This window comes from Saccopteryx leptura, chromosome 3, assembly GCF_036850995.1.
Source record: "Saccopteryx leptura isolate mSacLep1 chromosome 3, mSacLep1_pri_phased_curated, whole genome shotgun sequence".
Classification (NCBI taxonomy): Eukaryota; Metazoa; Chordata; class Mammalia; order Chiroptera; family Emballonuridae; genus Saccopteryx; species Saccopteryx leptura.
In genome coordinates this window covers 254,673,028-254,694,888 of record NC_089505.1, presented here as the reverse complement: position 1 = coordinate 254,694,888, position 21,861 = coordinate 254,673,028, and the positions used below count along the sequence as shown (strand labels likewise).

Genomic DNA, 21,861 nt, shown 5'->3' with positions numbered 1-21,861 from the left:
TGAGAAAATGTAGTTGTGTGATGCTAAATTATAAAAAATCAATGTAAAAAATCAAGCTGTAAATAAAATCGACTAAATCCAAAAATAAAAAATGCTGGTTCTTTGAAATTATCAGTAAAATTGACCAACCTCTACCTAAACTGAGGAAAAAATGAGAGAAGACACAACTTACCAATATCAGCAATAATCACTATGGAACTACTAGACATTAAAAATAAGTGAATAACATAACTTTATACAAATACAGATAATTAAAAGAAATGAGTTCCTTGAAAGACCTGAAGTATCAAAGCTCATTCAAGAAGGGATAGATAACCTAAATGACCCTTTATTATTTGGATTTGAATCTGTAGTACACACTCATACACACACACATACACCCTGCAGGTCCAGATGCTTTCATTGGTGAATTCTCTTAAACATTAAAAAGGAAACAATAGCAACTCTACACAACTCAAAATATAAGAAAGGGAACATGTTCCAACTCATTTCATGATGCTAGCATTACAGTGATAGCAAAAACGGCAGACGTTACAGGAAAACAAAAAGTACAGACCAGTATCTCCCATAAATATATAGATACAAAAATCCTTAACAGAATATTAGCAAATCTACAATGTATTAAGTAGTCATTATAAACAAGAGATTTATCCCATAAATGCAAGGTTGCTGAAACATCTGAAAATTAATCAATATAATTTACCACATGACCAGACAAAACATATAATCATTTCAACAGATGCAGAAAAAGCACCTGAAAAAATTCAATATCCACTCAAGATAATACATCTCAGTAGACAAGTAATGGAAGGGGACTTCTTCAAGCTAATATCATCATACTTATAGTGAAAAATAAATGCTTTCTACCAAAGATTGGAAGCAAAGCAAGGATGTCCTCTCTTGATACTTCTATTTAGTATTATACTGGAGGTCCTAGATAGTATAGTAAGGGACTGAAACAAAAGGCATACGGATTGGATAAGAAGATGTAGAACAGTTTTTAATTACACTTGTAATAGGAATCTATATAGAGAATGCTAAGAAATCAACAAAAAAGTTAACTACTAACAAAGGAGTTTAACAGGGTTGTAGGATACAAGGTCATATTTAAAATTTTTCTTTCTATATAATCCCAATGAACAATTAAAATCTGTAATTAAAAATACTATTTATAAAAGCATCCAAAAACATAAATAAAATATGTACAAGATCTTTACACTTAAAATTATAAAACATTGCTGAAAGAAATTAAAGAAGACCTGAATAAATGGACAGAGATTCAATATTGTTAAAAATCTCAATCAAACCCTATGAGGTCTTTTTGCAGAAACTGACAAGTCAGTTTTAATTTAGAATAGCCAAAACAATTTTGAAAAGGAAGAACAAAGTTGGAAAACTAACAGAACCTGATTTCAAGACTTACTATAAAACCACAGTAATTAGGACAGTGTGGTATTTAATTACGTGTAGACATTATAGATCAGTAGAAAAGAGTCTATTCATAGATGCACGCAAATGCTCAAGGTAATTTAATGAAGAAAGGATAATCTTTCCAACAATTGATGCTGGAACAATTGAATATTCATATTAATTTTTTTTTTTGTATTTTTATGAAGCTGGAAACGGGGAGAGACAGACAGACTCCCCCATGCGCCGGACTGGGATCTACCCCGCACGCCCACCAGGGGCGATGCTCCGCCCCTCCGGGGCTTCGCTCTGCAGCAACCAGAGCCATCCCCAGCGCCCAGGCCATCTTCACTCCAATGGAGCCTCGGCTGCGGGAGGGGAAGAGAGAGACAGAGAGGAAGGAGGGGAGGGGTGGAGAAGCAAATGGGCGTTTCTCCTATGTGCCCTGGCCAGAAACCGAACCCGGGTCCCCTGCACGCCTGGCCGACGCTCTACCGCTGAGCCAACCGGCCAGGGCTCATATTAAATTTTTAATTTCAACCCATACCGAACACCATAGGCATGAAATTAACTTAAAATAGACCACAATCCTAACTGTAAGAACTAATACTATAAAACTTCTAGAAGAGAACAGGGTTAAACAGAAATTCCTTAGAAGGGACATAAAAAGCACAAACCATAAAACAGAAACTTAAGAATTTAATTTCATTAAATTAAAAAACTTTTGTTACCTGAAACATACTGTTAAGAAAATGAAAAAGTCAACTATGCTGGAATAAAATATTCACAATACTAGTATCTTACAAAAGACTTGTATTAAGAATACAGTATATAGCCTGACCAAGCGGTGGCGCAGTGGATAGAGCGTCGGACTGGGATGCAAAGGACCCAGGTTCGAGACCCCGGGGTTGCCAGCTTGAGCATGGGCTCATCTGGTTTGACCAAAGCTCACCAGCTTGGACCCAATGTCGCTGGCTCGAGCAAGGGGTCACTCGGTCTGCTGTAGCCCTACGGTCAAGAAACATATGGGAGGGCAATCAATGAACAACTAAGGTGTCGCAACAAAAAACTAATGATTGATGCTTCTCATCTCTCCATCCCTGTCTATCCCTCTCTCTGTCTCTGTAAAAAAAAAAAAATAAAAAAAAAATAAAAAAAAAGAATACAGTATATAAAAAGTCTTACAATTCTATGATAAATGATCTAATTAAATTTTGCCAAAAGATTTGAAGACACCTCATCAGAGAAGACATGGCAAATAAGTACATAAAAAGATGTTTAACTCCAATACTCATCAGGGAAGTGAAAATTAATATCATTATACATCCACTAGCATGGCTAAAAGTAAAAAGACCATTAATGCCAAGTGTGATTGAAGATGTAGAGCAACTGGAACTCCAAAGTAGTTTCTTCTTAAGTTAAACATACACTTAGCATATGGTCCTACCATTTTAATCACAGGTTTTTATCAAGAGAAATTAAATTATATGTCCACACAAAGACTTGTATATGAAAGTATATGGCATTTTTAGTGATATTAACTATGAAAACAATCCAAGTGTCCATCAACATGTGAAAGGCTACACAAATTGTAGTTTATCTATATAATAGAATACAATACAGTAAAGAAAAATGTACAGATATACACACCAATATAGAAGATTCCTACAGATTAATGCTGAGTAAAATTAGCAAGATATAAAAGAGTACCTATTTTATGAGTTCATTGCTATAAAATTCTAGAAAAATCAAATCAAATCTATAATAATAGGAAGTGGACTAATGCACTTTAGCCTTGAGGGGTACAGAGGTTAGACTAAAAAAATGGGCCTGAAAGAATTCTGGGGGGCAGGGGGGTTGGATGTTCACCTTCCTTTCATAGTCAAACTCATGGAAATATTAGTGAACACTGACTTTCTCTGCTTCTCTACTTCCTGTTCACTCCTCACAGCACCAAATTCTGGCTTCTGTCTTCAGTATTCTGGAACTGCTCTTGGAAAGGTCACCAGTGACTTCCTAGTTGATACATGTTTCTTTTATTTACTTGATGACTCCTCAGCATTTGATGGTTGATGACTACTTCCACCATCACTGAACTCATCATACTTGCCTCTTATGGTCCCAGGGACATATGTTTATTGTGGTGGTAATCATGAGGTCATACACACACTGCCAAAAGGTACTGAACTGCACATTTTAAATGGGCACATTTCACTTTATGTAAATTATACCTCAATAAACTTGAATTAAAAATCTGGCTAACTCAGTCGGTTAGAGCATTGACCCGAAATGCTAAGGTTGTGGGTTTGATCCCCAGGTTCAATCCCCGGTCAGGGCCCATATGGGAAGAGACCAATGAATGTACAACTAAATGGAACAAATGAATGCTTCTTTCTTTCTCCCCCTTCCTCTCTCTCTAGACACAATCAATTAAAAAAATCCATCATCATTCTAGTTTGAAGAGCACAGAATACTGGCTGAAACAGCAGTTCATTCAAATCATGAGATCCAATTTTAAGATAAGTAGGCATCTAATAAAGTATCTAACATTTCTTTCTGGCAATTAATTATCACCTGGGTAAAGTATGCTATTTAAACAATTCACTATAGAAATAACTCTTGAATAAAAAATACTTCTTATAAAAGTTCTAAGAGAGCCTGACCAGGCGGTGGTGCAGTGGATAGAGCATCAGACTGGGATGCAGAGGACCCAGGTTCGAGACCTCGAGGTTGCCAGCTTGAGCGCGGGCTCATCTGGTTTGAGCAAAAGCACACCAGCTTGAACCCAAGGTCGCTGGCTCCAGCAAGGGGTTACTCGGTCAAGGCATGACACGATCAAGGCATGACAACTAAGGTGTTGCAACGCACAATGAAAAACTAATGATTGATGCTTCTCATCTCTCTCTGTTCCTGTCTGTCTGTCCCTCTCTCTGACTCACTCTCTGTCTCTGTAAAAAAAATAAAAATAAATAAATAAAAGGGGAATTGTGAGGTTAGCAGTTGATAAATTAAAGAAAAAAGTTCTAAGAGAAAAATAATACTTGTTTTTTAAGAGTGACAGACACATATTGCCTGTGATTTTGCAAAGTCCTATGAAAGGGAAGAAGTTAGCTTTAATTATTTCTTGCTTAATATTACCACTTCAACATGTAGCCTTTCCCAACTTTGTAGGCTCTGTGAGAGCACTGTGGAGGCACCCCAGGCATATGGAATACTATCCACACCACTACGGGAAGGACGCAGTGGGAGAGCACAGGCCAGGGCTAGGGAGCAACACTAGTGCAGCCCAACTGGGGAGATGAGGCCTGAGAGGCAGACAAGGGTTTATCCATCACTGAAGGGTTTCAGGCTAAAGAATCCATGACTAAATCTACACTGTTAGATTAGTACAATGATTGGCAAGCAGACAATTATAGACAGATGGCCACTGCTTGATCATAAGAAAACAGCAAACTCCAGTAAAAAAACAAAAACAAAAACAAAAAAAACAGCAAACAACTACATTAAGGCAATGGCAATAAGGCTGAAAAGAATACGATGTTTTTTTGACAGCTAGAAGGCAGAGTTGATGGGACTTGGTCACTGGTTTGATATGGCATTAAGGGTGACAGAGGATTCCAGGATGACTTACTTGGGATTCTATCTAATAACTGTACCATCCACCAAAATGGAGAATACAGGAGAAGTGGGTTTGGGTATAAAGAATGTTGACTTCATGTCTGTACATAATGAGTGTGAGGCACTTGTGTAAATCCAAGGGGGAGTGTCCATCAAGCCAGGTAAATATGTGATCTGGAATCAGGTGTGGTCTGGAATCAGGGTTGAAGTCAGGGATAAGATAGTGTAATTAAAAATAAACTTTCAATCTGTAAAAAATGGGAGGAGAGCTAAAAATGGAACCTTAGAGAGCCTGAACATTTTCATGTGCAGACAGAAGGGCATAAAAAAAGTGATGAAAAATTGTCTCTGGGATCATAAGAGGCAAGTATGATGAGTTCAGTGATGGTGGGAGTAGTCATCAACCATCAAATGCTGAGAAGTCATCAAGTAAATAAAAGAAACATGTATCAACTAGGAAATCACTGGTGACCTTTCCAAGAGCAGTTCCAGAACACTGATGCCAGAAGCCAGAATTTGATCCTGTGAGGAGTGAACAGGAAGCAGAGAAGCAGAGAAAGTCAGTGTTCACTAATATTTCCATGAGTTTGACTATGAAAGGAAGGTGAACATTTATTTGATTAATAACAGAGGGAAAGAAATTTTAAGAAAGATGTGTTTGTTTTACGATATGGTTTGGGCTTGTATCTGCTGATGTAGCAAGGTTTGTGGAGGTACTGGGAAAGAGTCACAAAGAAAAGGTGACAAAGGGAATGTCGTGGGATCCAGAATGGAATAGTGGTGGAACTAGTCTTGCACAAAAGGAAGGACTCCTCCTCCATTGAATTGAGAAGGAAAGATTTATGCAAATATAGATGTGATCAGTTGGTTGGTTGGTTGGTTGGTGGGATGGGTGGGTAGGTGGTAAGAAGCAGATACGCTTAAGGAACAGCCAATTGAAGGTGAAATTCTCTGTTGAAGGGGCAGGGAGCTGATCATGAGTTTAAAGAGAACAGTGAAGGTTGGGAAAGGTACTGATGAAAATGGAAAAGCTTTACTATCGCAGTAGTATAATTAGGGACTCCTTTTTTAAAAAATTAATCTCAGTCTATGTATGTGGAAATATGGGATGATGAGTGTCAGGTAAAGAAATTCTGATTACAAATTGCTTTGTTTAAAACAGTACTTCTGGCTTCTGTGTGGGAGGATGACACTTATAATTCCCTCCTGAAAAAGACATTATCTTTGACTTCTACTAACAGTGGTGATGGCCTTTCAATCCCCAATGCATTTGATTGATGATTATAAGAATTTAGAATGGAAGTTCTAGCCTTGGACAGAGTTCTCCTTTAACACCACTAACTTACCTATTGTAAGTGTCAAACTCCAAAAATCTTAGCATGCTGGCACCAGCCATTGCCACATTTACATATGACAGCATTCTATTTTAAACTATGATCTATCTCAGCTCCTTAAATTGTAAACTACACCTTTCATGTCAAATTTTCCAAAGGCTTACATAACAAACATATGAAAAAGAAACTCATAAATGCTTCCCAGTTTCCCTACTGGGAACTGCACATGTAACTACCTGTTTATATATGCAGTAACTTGAATTATACATGAAAACGCCACATGGATGCCCAGAATCAGCACTGTGTTAATTCAAGAAATATATTAAAACTTTTGGATGGTTTTGTAGCAAATCCTAAGAAAAATCCATCCTTTAAATGGGGTTTTCTTCAATAAATATATACATAAAGATCTGTTAGCTGGAATCTACTGGTTCAAGGAAGCTACTCTTTCTGGGGAAAATATAATATACATTAATGTTATAACACATTAAAAAATCCTGGGAAACTCCATATAAAGGTCTTTCAAAAAGCCTGTAAGACTAACTTTTTCCTACTCCATAAAATGTAAGTTATATTGAAAAAAAATTTAAATGATAAATGTAAGTTGCAGAAGTTATCACCTTTTCATTTGAATGCTTGACTTCTATTGGATAATTCTCTTCCAAGAGACCTTCTTGGGAAAAAGAGGTGACAGCCAACTCATTGCCTAATTGATTTAGGAACAGTGCCCAGGGAGACAGTCCAATTAAGTTTACAAGCTGGCAATTAGCAGGAAGCCCTCTAAATCCCTACATTGAGAGCCTGTTTACTTTAGTAAGAAGGCAAATGTGCTAGAGATAGGAAGAGAAAGCTGTGCTTTTTGCAAAGCTCTTGTGAGTAGGCCCACAAGGGAGGGCTGAGAAAGAGCTAGGTATATGTGGGAAGACAGCCTTTTGTTTGACAGGTAACTGGATAATTGAGAGAGGCGGGGGAGAGGGAGAGAGAGACTCTGTGTTTCAACAGACATACAAAACATCTAACATCCACTTTAATGGCTGTTGTATATAAAGACACACAACTGTTAAAAATGCAGTGGGACAAAGCAGAAGTGGATTATCTCATAATGAATGAAATTCCAAACATTTTTTTCCTTGGACAATATTAACATTATAAATAAATTTAACTGCATTTTTATTATGTGAAAAAAACATAGTCCTCGGCCCTGGCCGGTTGGCTCAGTGGTAGAACGTCGGCCTGGCGTGCAGAAGTCCCGGGTTCGATTCCCGGCCAGGGCACACAGGAGGGGCGCCCATCTGCTTCTCCACCCCTCCCCCTCTCCTTCCTCTCTGTCTCTCTCTTCCCCTCCCGCAGCGAGGCTCCATTGGAGCAAAGATGGCCCGGGCGCTGGGGATGGCTCCTTGGTCTCTGCCCCAGGCGCTGGAGTGGCTCTGGTCTCGCGGCAGAGAGACGCCCTGGAGGGGCAGAGCATCGTCCCCTGGTGGGCGTGTCCGGTGGATCCAGGTCGGGCGCATGCGGGAGTCTGACTGTCTCTCCCCATTTCCAGCTTCAGAAAGATACAAAAAAAAACAAAAAAAGAAAAAAAAACGAAAAAAAAACATAGTCCTCATACTATATTCATATCTTTCAGGTTAATCAATTCATTTTCACTAGATTTATTTTATCTGTTCATTTTCAGGGGCAAATAGATCCATTAAAAAAACGAAAACACAACAACCAAGAGCTACTTAATAAACACTACAATGTTTTTAAAAACTTAATTTTGTACTACCAAGCTAAATCCTAGTAAGGGGATTTAAATTGTATTTAGTTTCCTAAGTTTTCAAGTAGTAATAATGTGTATTAATTAAAAACTATTTTTTTAAACCTAAGTGAAGTTCTTTCAAAAATTTTAAATTATACAAAACTACCTAAAGAATACCATATATGCCTGACCAGGCGGTGGCGCAGTGGATAGAGTGTTGGACTGGGATGCAGAGGACCCAGGTTTGAGACCCTGAGGTCGCCAGCTTGAGCGCGGGCTCATCTGGTTTGAGCAAAAGCTCACCAGCTCAAACCCAAGGTTGCTGGCTCCAGCAAGGGGTTGCTCAGTCTGCTGAAGGCCCGCGATCAAGGCACATATTAGAAAGCAATCAATGAACAACTAAGGTGTTGCAACGCGCAATGAAAAACTAATGATTGATGCTTCTTTTCTCTCTCCATTCCTGTCTGTCTGTCCCTGTCTATCCCTCTCTCTGACTCACTCTCTGTCCCTGTAAAAAATAAAATAAATAAATAAATAAAAATTAAAAAAAAAGAAAAAAAAAAAGAATACCATATATTCCAGGGCATAGCTGTTAATGCAAAAAACAAAAGGCAAATATAGCATAATAATAAAATTTTGCTTTAAAGTTTCCTGGTTGAAATGGGCAACATGAATACATCATTTTCACAATATTGGTAAATCCTTTTGAATATTTTTAGCTAAAAAGGAAACAAAAATGTTACACAACTATCTTTACCAAATGCTAATTACACATTTGCTTTCCCTTCTTTTAAAACACTTGCTTTACACAATTCCAATCTGGAAAACAATAGACACCTACAATCTAAAATAATTTTAATAGAAACAGTATTACAGTCTTACAATGACATTTTAATGAACGTATTGAATGCTTTTAAAATATTCAAATACCTATTTCTTTAGGAATTTCTTGGTAAACAGTTTATTTTGGAAAGTATCAAATGTGAAAGTTCAGGCTTTTTATTCATCACAATGAATACTTAGTACAATTTCCATCTTCAATACAGTGTGTCCGTAAGGTCATGGTGCACTTTTGACCGGTCAGAGGAAAGCAACAAAAGATGATAGAATGTGAAATCTGCATCAAATAAAAGGAAAACTCCCCCAGTTTCATACCTATTCAGTGTAGTTCGATGTGGGCTTACGCACATATTTTTTAGGGCTCCTTAGGTAGCTATCCCGTATAGCCTCTACAGACTCGTCACTGACTGATGGCCTTCCAGAAAGGGGTTTCTCCACCAAACTGCCGGTTTCCTTCAACTGCTTATCCCACTGAGTAATGTTATTCCTATGTGGTGGCGCTTCGTTATAAATGTGCCGATATTCACATTGCACTTTGGTCACGGAATTTAATTTAGCGAGCCACAGAACACACTGAACTTTCCTCTGTACCGTCCACATCTGGACTGGCATGGCCGTGGGCTGCTCCGCTGTATAGACGGTGTTATGTCATCATCTGCGCATGCGCACATGCTGCCACATCATTCTACAGAAACTGGGAGGGTTTTCCTTTTATTTGGTGCAGATTTCACATTTCTTTCGCCTTTTGTTGCTTTCCTGTGACCTGTCAAAAGTGCACCATGACTTTACGGACACACTGTATTTAGAAAATCATCCACAAAGCATTCTTAAAGAAACTATATGAAATGTTTGAAAGGCAAGCATATTAATAGGATGACAAATAGAAAATATACATTCTAAGAATAGTTTTATTATTTTAAAAAATTTATTAATTTTAGAGACAGAGAGAGGAAGGAAGAGAGAAGAGAGGAAGAGGGAGGGAAGGAGGGAGGGAGAGAGAGGAAAGGTGGAAGGGGATGAGAGTGAAGGGGGAGGGAGAAAGGAGAGAGAAGGAGAGAGGAGGAAAGAGAGGGAGAGAGAAGGAGAGAGGGAGAAGGAGAAAGAGGGAGGGAGAGGGAGAGGGAGAGAGAGGGAGAGAGGGAGAGGGAACAAGGGAGAGAGAGGGAGGGAGAAGGATGGAGGGAGAGAGGGAGAGAAAGAGGGAGGGAGAGGAAGGGAGAAGGGAGGGGAGAAGGAGGGGAAAAGGAAGGGAAAAGAAGGGATGGGGGAGATGTGGGGAGGAAGGGAGGGAAGGGGGAAGGAGAGAGAAAAATATTCATTTGTTGTTTCACTTAGTTGTGTGTTCATTGGTCACTTCTCATATGTGCCCTGATTGGGCATCAATCCCACAAGCTTGCTGTTTCAGGTGACACTGTAACTGAGCTAGCAGGCCAGGGTTCCAAGAATAGTTTATTGTCTTAATTATAATATCAGTATCATAACCACTTTAATTAGCTTACTCACCAACTTCTTTGACTTACCAAGTTTAAATAAAAGTATACCCAAAGGTCCTCTGTCAAACCTGAGGAAGAGAAGATCATAAATGTCCCCACTTCCAGGCTTCTGAGAAACAAGCTGTGGAGCTACCCACTGCATTTGAACAAGACTGCTGGAAACATAAAAAAATTTATTGAACTGCAGAGTCTCCCTGGGTGAACGGTCTTCAGCCAAGAGCTGGATGTTAATTGGGGACAGAGCCATATCAAAAATTTGCAGCTCTCCTTGGTTGCTGCCAACTAGCAGAATGGTGCCACTTGGGTGGCAGCTTATTAATGAAGGCAAAAGTTCAGCCTGGGCTAAGAGAGTCACTCTACGGTGAGTTTCATAAAGAATTACTGAAGAATCTTCACATCCCAGAATCAGTTTGTCCTCAGTAACATTCCTGCAGCAGCTAATGGCCTTGGATCTCAGAGGTATTCTGGTGACCGAGACACATTGGATTTTGTTCCGAACACATTCATAGATGCAGCTGTCAGCCATGGGCTCTTTGTCTGCACTGATGGAGCACTCCACTGTCAACACCTGGTAAGCCTGTTTGGTGCCAAAGCGAACATCCAGTGGGTCCCATTCCGTGCGAACAGAACTCAGAACCTGTAAGAAAGGTATCAAGTCTGCTTACATAGAACTTGGCTTCTCTTCAGCTGTCACACATAGGCCTATATATTAACCCAGCATCCTACTGAAGAGCATCAATTAGCACCTTAACATTAGCAATATATAAAAGTATGTTTGTGTATAATTACATAGAACACATGTAAATATAGATAGTACATACATAGCACAGCTGTAGAAATGAAACTGTAAAATTTTAACTTGACCACTTTGTTTTATAAAGTCTGGAAATAACTAAAAGGCAAATATATCCTACAGTATCAAAAAACAAAGTGAGCTTTTAGTAAAATAGTACAGTTAGCAGAATATCTAAAACCACTACAAGTTGATTTTTAAATGGCTGAATAAGAACTTGACAGGCCCTGGCCGGTTGGCTCAATAGATCAGAGCATCGGCCCAGCAGTCAGAGCTCCCAGGTTAAATCCGCAGTCAGGGCACACATGAGAAGCAACCTCTGCTTCTCTTCCTCTCCTTCTCCTCCTTCTCTCTCTCTTTCCCTCTCACAGCCAGTAGCTCAGTTGGTTTGATCACTGGGTGCTGATTATAGCTCAGTTGATTCGAGCATCAGCCCCACACAGGGGCTGCCAGGTGGATCCCTGTCCGGGCACATGCAGAAATCTGTTGCTAGCTCCCCTCCTCTCACTTAAAAAAAAAAACTTGAAAGAATTTGGATCATCTCTTTCCCACCCACTACCCTTCCCAATTCTGAAAGTATAGGTAAATTATTTACCAGAAATACATTTTTAATTAGTAGGGCAAAATAGGCAAAAGAAAAGACTTTAGAACCTTATTAACAGTCTCATAGAAATATTTTACTATTGGAAAGGATATGAAGGATTAAGTAGACAAGACAAATGACCAATAGGAAAAAGAATAATGTAATGTACTGGTTTAAAAATAAAAAACATTAAGACCTGTTAAGTAATATGAATTGTCAACATTTGTTAAAGTAAAATTTAAAAAGCATCTTTGGTGTAGAAAGGAAAGGCTACAAGAAATACCTCTGCAGAAGAATAAACATAAAACAACAGACCATTCAGTTTATTCAGATGTAAATATGGGAGACTAAGAACCTAAAAAGTATTGTTAAAGTGGTTTTAAATATTTTCTAACACTGTCAAAATCTCTAAATCATATGCAAAACTATTAAAAAGTGCACTTCTGCACATGATAAAATTTCATAAAACTGTAAACACACACACACACACACGCATATAAAATCTGATGAAATCCACCCTGGCCGGTTGGCTCAGCGGTAGAGTGTCGGCCTAGCGTGCGGAGGACCCAGGTTCGATTCCCGGCCAGGGCACAAAGGAGAAGCGCCCATTTGCTTCTCCACCCCTCCGCCACGCTTTCCTCTCTGTCTCTCTCTTTCCCTCCCGCAGCCAAGGCTCCACTGGAGCAAAGATGGCCCGGGCGCTGGGGATGGCTCTGCGGCCTCTGCCTCAGGCGCTAGAGTGGCTCTGGTCGCAACATGGCAACGCCAGGATGGGCAGAACATCACCCCCTGGTGGGCAGAGCATCGCCCCATGGTGGGCGTGCCGGGTGGATCCTGGTCGGGCGCATGCGGGAGTCTGTCTGACTGTCTCTCCCTGTTTCCAGCTTCAGAAAAAAAAAAAAAAAAAAAAAAAAATCTGATGAAATCCAACTAAGGCCTGTATCTGAATTAGTAGTATTGCACCAAGGCCATTTTCCTGGATTTGGCAATGTACTGTGGTAATGTATAGTATTTGCCCTAAATACTATCACTGGGCAAACTGGAGAAAAACTACAGGAAGTGAATTCACATTTAGCAATTCAGCAATTATTTTAGCAGTTTCTTGAGAGTAATATTTTTTCAAAATTAAAAAGAATTTTTTAAAGCACATACACACTGCTAGCTTGTGGAAGCAAAGGAGGGTTGATGTAAAATTTTCTTAAAACATTCATCCTAAACATCATCACCAAACAAATCATCCTAAATATTTTTGCTGCCACTCCCCAGTTCAAACCCTTCATTGGCTACCTGACAACTAATGAATTAAATTTTTTAAATTTTTATTCCCTTTCCTGGAATGCAAAAGTGTGTAGAACCTCTATCTAAACTCCTTCCTTCCTTCACACTCCCTTTCCTTGTTTTTCTTCCCTTGTCTAATAAATATTTGAGTATGAGTTATATGTCAGGCATTGGCCCTGGGTCCTGGGGATACAGCAAGCAGTAAGTCCCCACCCTCAGAAAACATACACTTGAATAGTTGTGATGGGGGGCCCAAAAGTGAAACATTTGGCTTCAGTAATAGCACCTTTTAGTTGTAATAAGTAGGAGATATGTAAGGGTTAGGAAATAGTTAATCTGCTTACTATTCTTTCTTAATGGCTCCATGGCCTTTACTTTGAAATGTAGCAAAAAGTTTACCTTTGCAAGGATACTGGGGAAAGCTTACATTAGGGAAGGACCTGACAATTAGGGGGGTTTAAATCACATTAGTTGTTTATAAAAGCCTAGCCACAAGATTTACTGTGAAAAGTGAAGGTCTATACATTAATTAGAAACTTAGTTACCAATCTTTAATCTTTATTTTGTGTCCCAAAAAAACAGGGAGTCCTTTTCAAAGACAATTCAGAGACACCAGGTCCCAGTTGTTCCTGGGAGACACCTACCCCTGCTGCCTTGAAGATTTACTAAGGACACCAGATAGGACCATGATCACTAGGCCTGTGCTACTACATCAGAAAAAACTGCAGAGACTTCCTGCAACTGAACATCCACCTCCTGCACATTGTTAGGTGACTAACTGCACGGACTTTTACCTTCTTTTTCTCCTGAACCCTATAAAAACTTCCAGCACCAGTAAATGTTAAGGCAGCTTTGTGGACAGAAGTCCTCTGCCTTCTCAGGGCTACTGGTTTCTCTGATAAAGACACACCTTGTACCTACTCAGTCCTCATCTCTCTTTAAATTGGAAAAAGGGGTGATGGGTGACCCCAAGTCCAGCTTTGTTTCCAGTTACAGTTGCAGACAAGGCAACAATTTACAAGCAAACATCCATAGGATGTTAGTGATCCTATATACACACTTCCTAAGCACTATGAAGAAAAATAAAGCAAAGTAAGCATAACGAGGAGCAGCAGGAGTGGCGAGGAGAGTTTACATAAAGAAGTCAGGACAGGGCTTTCTGATAAAAGTGATCTGAAAGAAGTGAAAGGTGATCCATGCAACCACTTGGGAGAAGAGATCTCTAGCAGAAAGGAAACAAACACCCTAAGGTGGGGCTATTCACCTGATAAAGGCTATTTACCTGATAACAGGAGACACACTAGAGAAGAGGGATCAAGGAGGAAAGTACTGGGAATTGGGCAAAGGGAACAGATTCTATAGTTTGTAAGGCTACTCTGTAGGGATGCTGGCTTTTTCTCTAAATGCAATGAGAAATCATAAGGAGAGGACAGGATCTGACTTGCAAATTCTAGCATTAACTACTACAGTTTTCCCCTCATTACTCTACTCTGAGTTCAAACTAAAACATGTTCTGCATTTTTCCAGCTTGTGAAATTGTTGGGCAGATAAAATATATTACGCTCACTTTGTTAAAGATGGCGCTGCCCACATGGAAGCCCGTTGCCCAGGTGATATCAATGTGTGTTGGGGGCGGGCTGTGGGCAGGCAGGATCCTTGTAGCCTGGGGCTTGGTTTTAGGACTAAACCATTCCCACCCTTTTTGATGTGGGGTGGTACAATCCCATCATGCCTCAGATAAGTGACATTGTATTAGAGACTTCCCTATTTTGTATTTGGATTAAAGGTTTTGATTTCTACACTATAATGTGGGGGCAGACCTGGAGCTTGTGCTCTCGGTTCCTGAGATTAGCATTAGAGAGGAGAGCAGAGAAAGGCCACGTGGAGGAGACCAGGAAAAGTAGCCAAGATGGCAGAGTGCTGAAGAAAAAGCCAGTTTGTGCAGAGAGAAGGAAGGAGTTGGGGGAACAGAGGTGAATAAGGCTGGTGAGCTAGAAACCTTTGATTCTAGGAAACTCGGATAAGTCAGTAGCTTTGTGAGCACTGAATGAGTGGGTTTTGGAGCCCAGTGTGTGTTTTTACTTGCCCGCCAGGTGCAAGCTAGGATTAAAGATAATGGCCCACCAGTACATGGCTCCGTTGTTTCATTACCATCTGTCCAAATCCAATGCGAACCTGCATGGGCCAGAGAGCTGTGATGGTGGCCGGGCCACTGGCTTTACAGAAATTAAACAAGGCCATAAGACTGATGGGGCTCTAATGCCATGGTGGCTGGCCTACATAAGCAAACCAAAATCTAAGCTTGCAAATGCCTCAAAATTAAAAATCAAAATGCAAAGGATGCCTGACCAGGCGGTGGTGCAATAGATAGAGCGTCGGACTGGGATGCAGAGGACCCAGGTTTGAGACCCTGAGGTCGCCAGCTTGAGTGCAGGCTATTCTGGTTAGAGCAAAAGATCACCAGCTTGGACCCAAGGTCGGAGGCTCCAGCAAGGGGTTACTCGGTCTGCTGAAGGCCCGCGGTCAAGGCACATATGAGAAAGCAATCAATGAACAACTACGGTGTCACAATGTGCAACGAAAAACTAATGACTGATGCTTCTCATCTCTTTCTGTTCCTGTCTGTCTGTCGTCTGTCCCTGTCTATCCTTCTCTCTGACTCTCTCTCTCTGTCTCTGTAAAAAATAAATAAATAAATAAATAAATAAATAAATAAATGCAAAGGATAACCAATCTGGCTTAAAGCTATAGTCAGTCAAATACTCTCTGTATATAAATCTTTCCTCTGGCTCCTGTCTATGGGGTGCTCCTGAACACTTCTGAGTACAGCACTGTCTGACTGGAATAGTTTTGCTCAAATAAACTCTTAAAAATTTTAATATACCTCAGCTTGTCTATTAACAACTTCACTCATGTCCTTTGCCTGAAATTGATACTCTTCATTCAGAGACTCAGTTTTTCCTTCCAGCCACACTAAGCCTTTTAGAGCACAACCAGATGCTGTCCTGGTTCTGGGCTCCTTCCAGCCAGGCAGCATCCGTCCTTCCTTGGATCTCACCTTCGTATGCCTTTCTCCACTCCAGCTTGGCCAATGATGATTCTCCGGTGACATCTGGCTTTTAATTTACTTCTAATGTTTGGTTATGTGTCCTCATTTTCACTGTAAGCTTAAATCTATTTCATTTTTTTTTTTTGTATACATGTAGCAGCTAGCCAAAAGCTATGCTGGTAGTAGGGATGTAATAAACTTTTTAAACTATTGTAAAATATATTATGCTCACTTAAAGATGGTGCTGCCCACATGGAAGCCCATCACCCAGGTGATAATATTAATTGCCCTTCTTGCTTGGGATGGGCATGATTATATTAATATGTGTTGGGGTAGGGCTTTCACGCCAAAAGGTTTTAAAAGGAAGAGAGATCACATTGTTCTAGGAGAAGAGTGATTACATTCTAGGAGGAGCCCATGCTAGAGGAGAGCAGAGAAAGGCCATGTGGAGGAGAGAAGTAGCCAAGATGGCGGAGTGAAGGAGAAGCCAGTTTGTGCAGAGTTTGTGCAGAGAGAAGGAGATGGGAAACAGAGGTGAATAAGGCTGGTGAGGTAGATACCTTTGATTCTGGGAAACTTGGATAAGTCAGTGGTTTTGGGAGCCCTGAATGGAAAGGGAAGTTTTCCCACTGTGTGTATTTCTTGCCCATTGGGTACAAGCTAGGATTAAAGATGATAGCCCACCAGTTCTTGGCTTCATTGTTTCATTACCGACCGAATCAAATGTGAATCTGCACTGGCCAAGCGGCTGTGATGGTGGCTGTGGCTACTGGCTTTACAAATATGAATTAAAAAACAACAACAACAACAACAACAACACTGCCTGGCCAGGCAGTGGCACAATGGATAGAACGTTGGACTGGGACATGGAGAACCCAGGTTCGAAATGCTGAGGTCACCATCTTGAGTGTGGGCTCATACAGCTTGAGCAAGGCTCATCAGCTTGAGCACAGGGTTGCTGGCTTGAGTGTGGGATCAAAGACATGACCCCAGGTCACTGGCTTGAGCAAGGGGTCACTTGTTGTGCTGTAGCCCCCCAGTCAAGGCACATATGAGAAAGCAGTCAGTGGACAACTAAGGTGCTACAATGAAGAATTGATGTTCCTCATCTCTCTCCCTTCCTGTCTGTCCTTACCTGTCCCTCTCTCTGACTCTCTCTGTAAAAACAAACACACACACAAAAAAACAAAAACAAAAAAACTGACAACAACACTATAATACTGGTTAAAATATACTTCCAGAAAGTTTAAAATTTTGTAAAGGAAACCTCAAAGCAGAATACTGAGAAGCCAGATGACTTTGAGTAGGGCCTGTACACATAGAAAGCCTCAAAGGAGGGGCCCAGCTAGATGACAGTGTTGGCAAAGAGCAAATCAGGCTCAAGGTCCAAGGAGAAGGATCCCAGGCTTCTTCACTTTCAAAAGTTTGTGAGTCTCTCCAATAGGCTCTGCAGTATTACCAAAAGAAAAAAGGTAAAAGGGGAGTGTAATATGGTGATTTATAAGAAATACATATAGCACCGGCTAAGAGCTTGGTTGGTTAGACTCAAGAGCATCATTCTCATGCCCAGAGGTTGCCAGTTCGATTCCCGCTCAAGGCAGATACAGGAACAGATCGATGCTTCTTTCTGTCTGTGTCGCTCTCCCTCTGTCCCTTCCTTTACTTACTAAAATCAATACAAAAAAAAAAAAAAAAAGAAAGAAATACTTATGTATTTGGTCATTCAGATGACCAAAATATATTTCTCATATATCTTTGGTCTTAATCCACAGTTCTTGGCTCACAGCTCCCAAACCCTGGGATTTTCATAAGTGTTGAGAGGGATAAAGATGTCTTTTGTTATGTGAGTGATCTGACTTTCAGAAAGCACTTAAGGATCCTGGCTAGTTGCAATGGAGCCAACCTTGTGATTAGTCCTATCCCCTGCCATCCAGGGAGGGAGAAGCTGCAGATTGACTCAGTAGCCAATGGCTAATGACTTAATGAGCCACACATATGTAATGAAGCTCCATAAACACCCAAAAGGACTTGTAGAGGAGGTGGAAGCTGCGTGCCCTTTTCCCATACCTTGCCCTGAGGTCACCATCTTGAGTGTGGGCTCATACAGCTTGAGCAAGGCTATTCCTGAGATTACAGCCTTTTATAATACACTGGTGATTCTAGTGAGTAAAATGTTTCTCTGAGTTTTGTGAACTGCTTTAGCAAATTAATTAAATTTAAGGAGGGGTCTTGGAAAACTCTGATTTATAACCAGTTGGTCATTATACAGATAACACCTGAACTTGTGACTGATGTCTGAAGTCCAAGGAGGAGGTCATGAAAACTGCCGATCTGTAGCTCACAGGTCTGCAGGCAGGTAAAACCTGGGCTTGCAAGTGGGGTAAGTCTTGTAAGACTGAGCTCTTAACCTGTGGACTCTGATGCTATCTCTGAACAGAGTGTCAGAATTGAGTTGAATTGTAGGATACCCTGCTCCTGTCCAAGAACTGGTTGCTGGTGTGGGGAACCCCCCCCCCACACACACACAAATTGGTACCACAGCCAATTTAGGGAGTAAGAACATGGACTCCATATATGCCTTCTCCTCCACTGCCTGTCCCAGATAACTCTAAAAATCTAGTGAAGGTCAGAGGATGACCTATTGTCTTCCGAAATAAATAGCTAAAATTCATTTAAGAGGAAAATGCCTTGCATGGCGCAATTAAAGATACCATAAAAATTTAAGATAAAAAAATCCTTGAGTGTGTGTCAGTTTGGTAAAAGTATAAGCCCATCGATAATAAGGAAGAAAATAGGGTCTTGCGCTAATCATTCTTCATACATTGCTTTAATCTTTCAGTACTCCTCAGTTAGTTATTACAACCTACAGCAGTTTCCCCTTATCTGCAGGGGCTACATCCCAAGACCCCAAAGTGGATGCCTGAACCGTGGATGATACCAAACCCTATATACTCTATGTATTTTCCTATATATAAATAATTTAACATTTAATTTATAAAGTAGGCAATTTCATGGACAGAAGACTCATTCTTACATAGATCTTAGTGACCTCAGCACATGTTTTTTTTCTTTCCTCTTTCTTCACCTTTTCATTTAAAGGAAGCACGTATGGCTTCTCTTTGGCATGTCCAAATGGCCAGCATCACTACTCTTGCTCTCTGGGCCATTATTGAGTAAAATAACAGTTACTTGAGCACAAGCACTGCGATAACTTGATAATCAATCTGATAACTGAGACAACGGCTGAATGACTAACAAGCGGGTAAAATATATGCTAGACAAGGTGATTCCAGGCAGGATGGAGAGGGGTGGCACGAATTTCATCATGTGATTCTGAATGGCATGCAATTTAAAACTTGTGAATTTTGTTAATGCCTGAAACTTTTTATTTAAGATTTTCAGACTGCAGTAACTGAAATTGCAGGTAACTAAAACTGAGGAAAAGCAAACCTTTAGATGAGGGGGGCTCTACTATACATTCAAAAATAATAAAATAAGGGTCAGAGAGATGGTATAAGTTGCCCTTGATCCCAAAGTTAACAAGTGAGAATACAGATCTGATTCTAAAAACCAAGGTCTTTGCAAGAAGACACACTGCCTCACAACACAACTAATTAATAAGTTTACATGAATATATCAGCTCTTTCTCTATGTGATCAGGGATGGAATGAGAAGAACCACAGAGCACTAGGAACCTGCAATGTGGTAGAGGGATCCCAAAGAGGAGGGAAAAGTGAGAAAAAGGCGAAGGGCCTGACGAGACAAGTCATGCAATGACAATGCAGCCTGTTAACCTTGGTGTGAGAAAGCAGCTTGTGCCAAGATTTTAGCAAGTGAAGAATAGTAAGGCAACTCTGCTGGGTCAACGCTGTTCTCCTGCACCCTTGCTCAAGGCGGGTCTCCACCCCTTCCAGGTCTCCTGCTTTCCCCCACAGGCTCGATCGCATGTGGCCCGCAGCTGGGCTTGACCACTTTTGCACATCTCCTACTCCCCAGCCGGGCAAGACTGAGCTCACACCTGGGCCTCAGTGGTTGCCAGCCAACTTCCACCCTTGCCGACAGAACCGCGCTTCTGTGTCCTGCCACCACCCATCCTTGGGCAAGCCCTCAGCCGGTGGGTGGGGCGCTGCAGCTCAGATCCTAACACTCACTACTGTAGTCCCGATAAAGCTCCCTCCTTCTAAGCAACTCTGCTCTGAGTACCGCAGGAGAGCCTGTTTGGGTGGTATCCTGATTCCCTTTGCTGGTATTGCTGTTTCCAGGGGAAATACTCACTTCAGATTTGGGGAGTGACTCGTCCCAGAGGTTAGGGTGGCTGTTTCTCAAAATGTTTCTTCCTGTGCCTCCTAGATTATACTTTCTTCCTGCTACTCTGGTCCTCTCCTCTCTCCCCATCCCCCGGAGTCCTGGGTGAGTGGTTGTGAGAGGTTTTCTGCGTGTTCCCTTTAAGAAGAATCCTGGGTCTGAGAAATCAGTCTCTTTCTCACAAACAGTATCCTGTCTTGTTTCCATAAATAAATATTCCATAAATACTGTCCATACGCCTCTTCTAAGCTCTGGGGCTGCAGGCTGGGGCTTTGTTCCTGGGACTCAGGACCCTCTCCTCTCTGCTAAACTCACTTTTCACCATGCGAGTCTCTCCCGGCTGCCGTTCGCTCCGGGGAGCTGGGCAGCCCTCTCCACGTTTCCGCTTTTCCTACAAGTCTCAGTGTGCCTTCTTCAGTGTTCCTTGGTTGTAGAGTCCTCTTTTTTTAGTCCAAAGTTGGTTTTTTTAGATGATGGTTCTTAAAATTAGTTTGTAATCCACTTTGATTCTGGGAGGTGCAAGTTAGTAGGTCCACCTACTCCATCACCGTCTTGTCTTCCCTTGTTATCTTTTTTAAAAAATTAAGTAACTGTATATATATTTAGATAAATTTGAAATAATGAAATTAAGTATGAACTATGTATGTCTTATTTCAGATATATTCAGCTAGTAGTGTTGATTATGCTCCTGTTTTGTCAGGCACCATGCTAAATATCATAAACAAATGAAATTAATTTCATATTAACTTCCAAGGCACATAATTTCTGTGTTTCAAATTGTCTTCTTCTACATTTACAGTTTGCAACTGCAGGGGTGGGCAGAAGTAAGCCTACAGTTGTGAGTACACAAAACTCAGTTTATTCTTGTATTATTATTTATTATTATTTATTTTTGTATTACAACTATAAGCCTGCTTTGCCCACTTCTGTATATAGTGTCAGCCATGAATTCTAAGTAACTAAATTTTGGTTTTATTTAGGATTAGTATCTCTCATTCTTTTTATCTGCTATCCTGGCCAAAGAATCCAGGACTTTCTCTTTAGAAAAAATGGTAATAACCACTTGTTATATTGAGATTCCCTCTGTCCCCTACATATTTGGTACATTCTTTTTAATTCATGTGGCAATCCTGCAACACAGGTGAATAAGTCCTCCTATTACTGATGAGAAAACTGTAGTTCCAAGAGATTAATTTGCCCAAGATCCCAGAACTATCTATCACCAAAACAAGGAGTCATCCCTGTTATGTACTGTTTCTGCTGTGTGGTGTTGCGTATAGCTGTTGTACAGGGTCAGGTCCAACTTGGAATTAAACTCTTTTCCTAACTATGTCAAGTACTTATAACCATGTGAATATTTTGGATTTTAATTCTATGTCACCGTACTATATTTTAAGAGTCATATAAACTTAACCCTGTC

General features: G+C 40.6%; 1 protein-coding gene across 3 annotated transcripts in view; it reads right to left on the bottom strand.

Annotated features, from left to right (window-relative positions):
- Nucleotides 1-21,861, bottom strand: part of WDPCP (WD repeat containing planar cell polarity effector) — a 425,216-nt gene that overhangs the window by 209,032 nt on the left and 194,323 nt on the right. For all 3 annotated transcript variants that reach the window (XM_066378166.1, XM_066378168.1, XM_066378167.1), the window contains exon 10: nt 10,461-11,070. In XM_066378166.1, the coding sequence (XP_066234263.1) occupies nt 10,461-11,070 (610 nt within the window). The remainder of the gene's footprint in view (nt 1-10,460; nt 11,071-21,861) is intronic.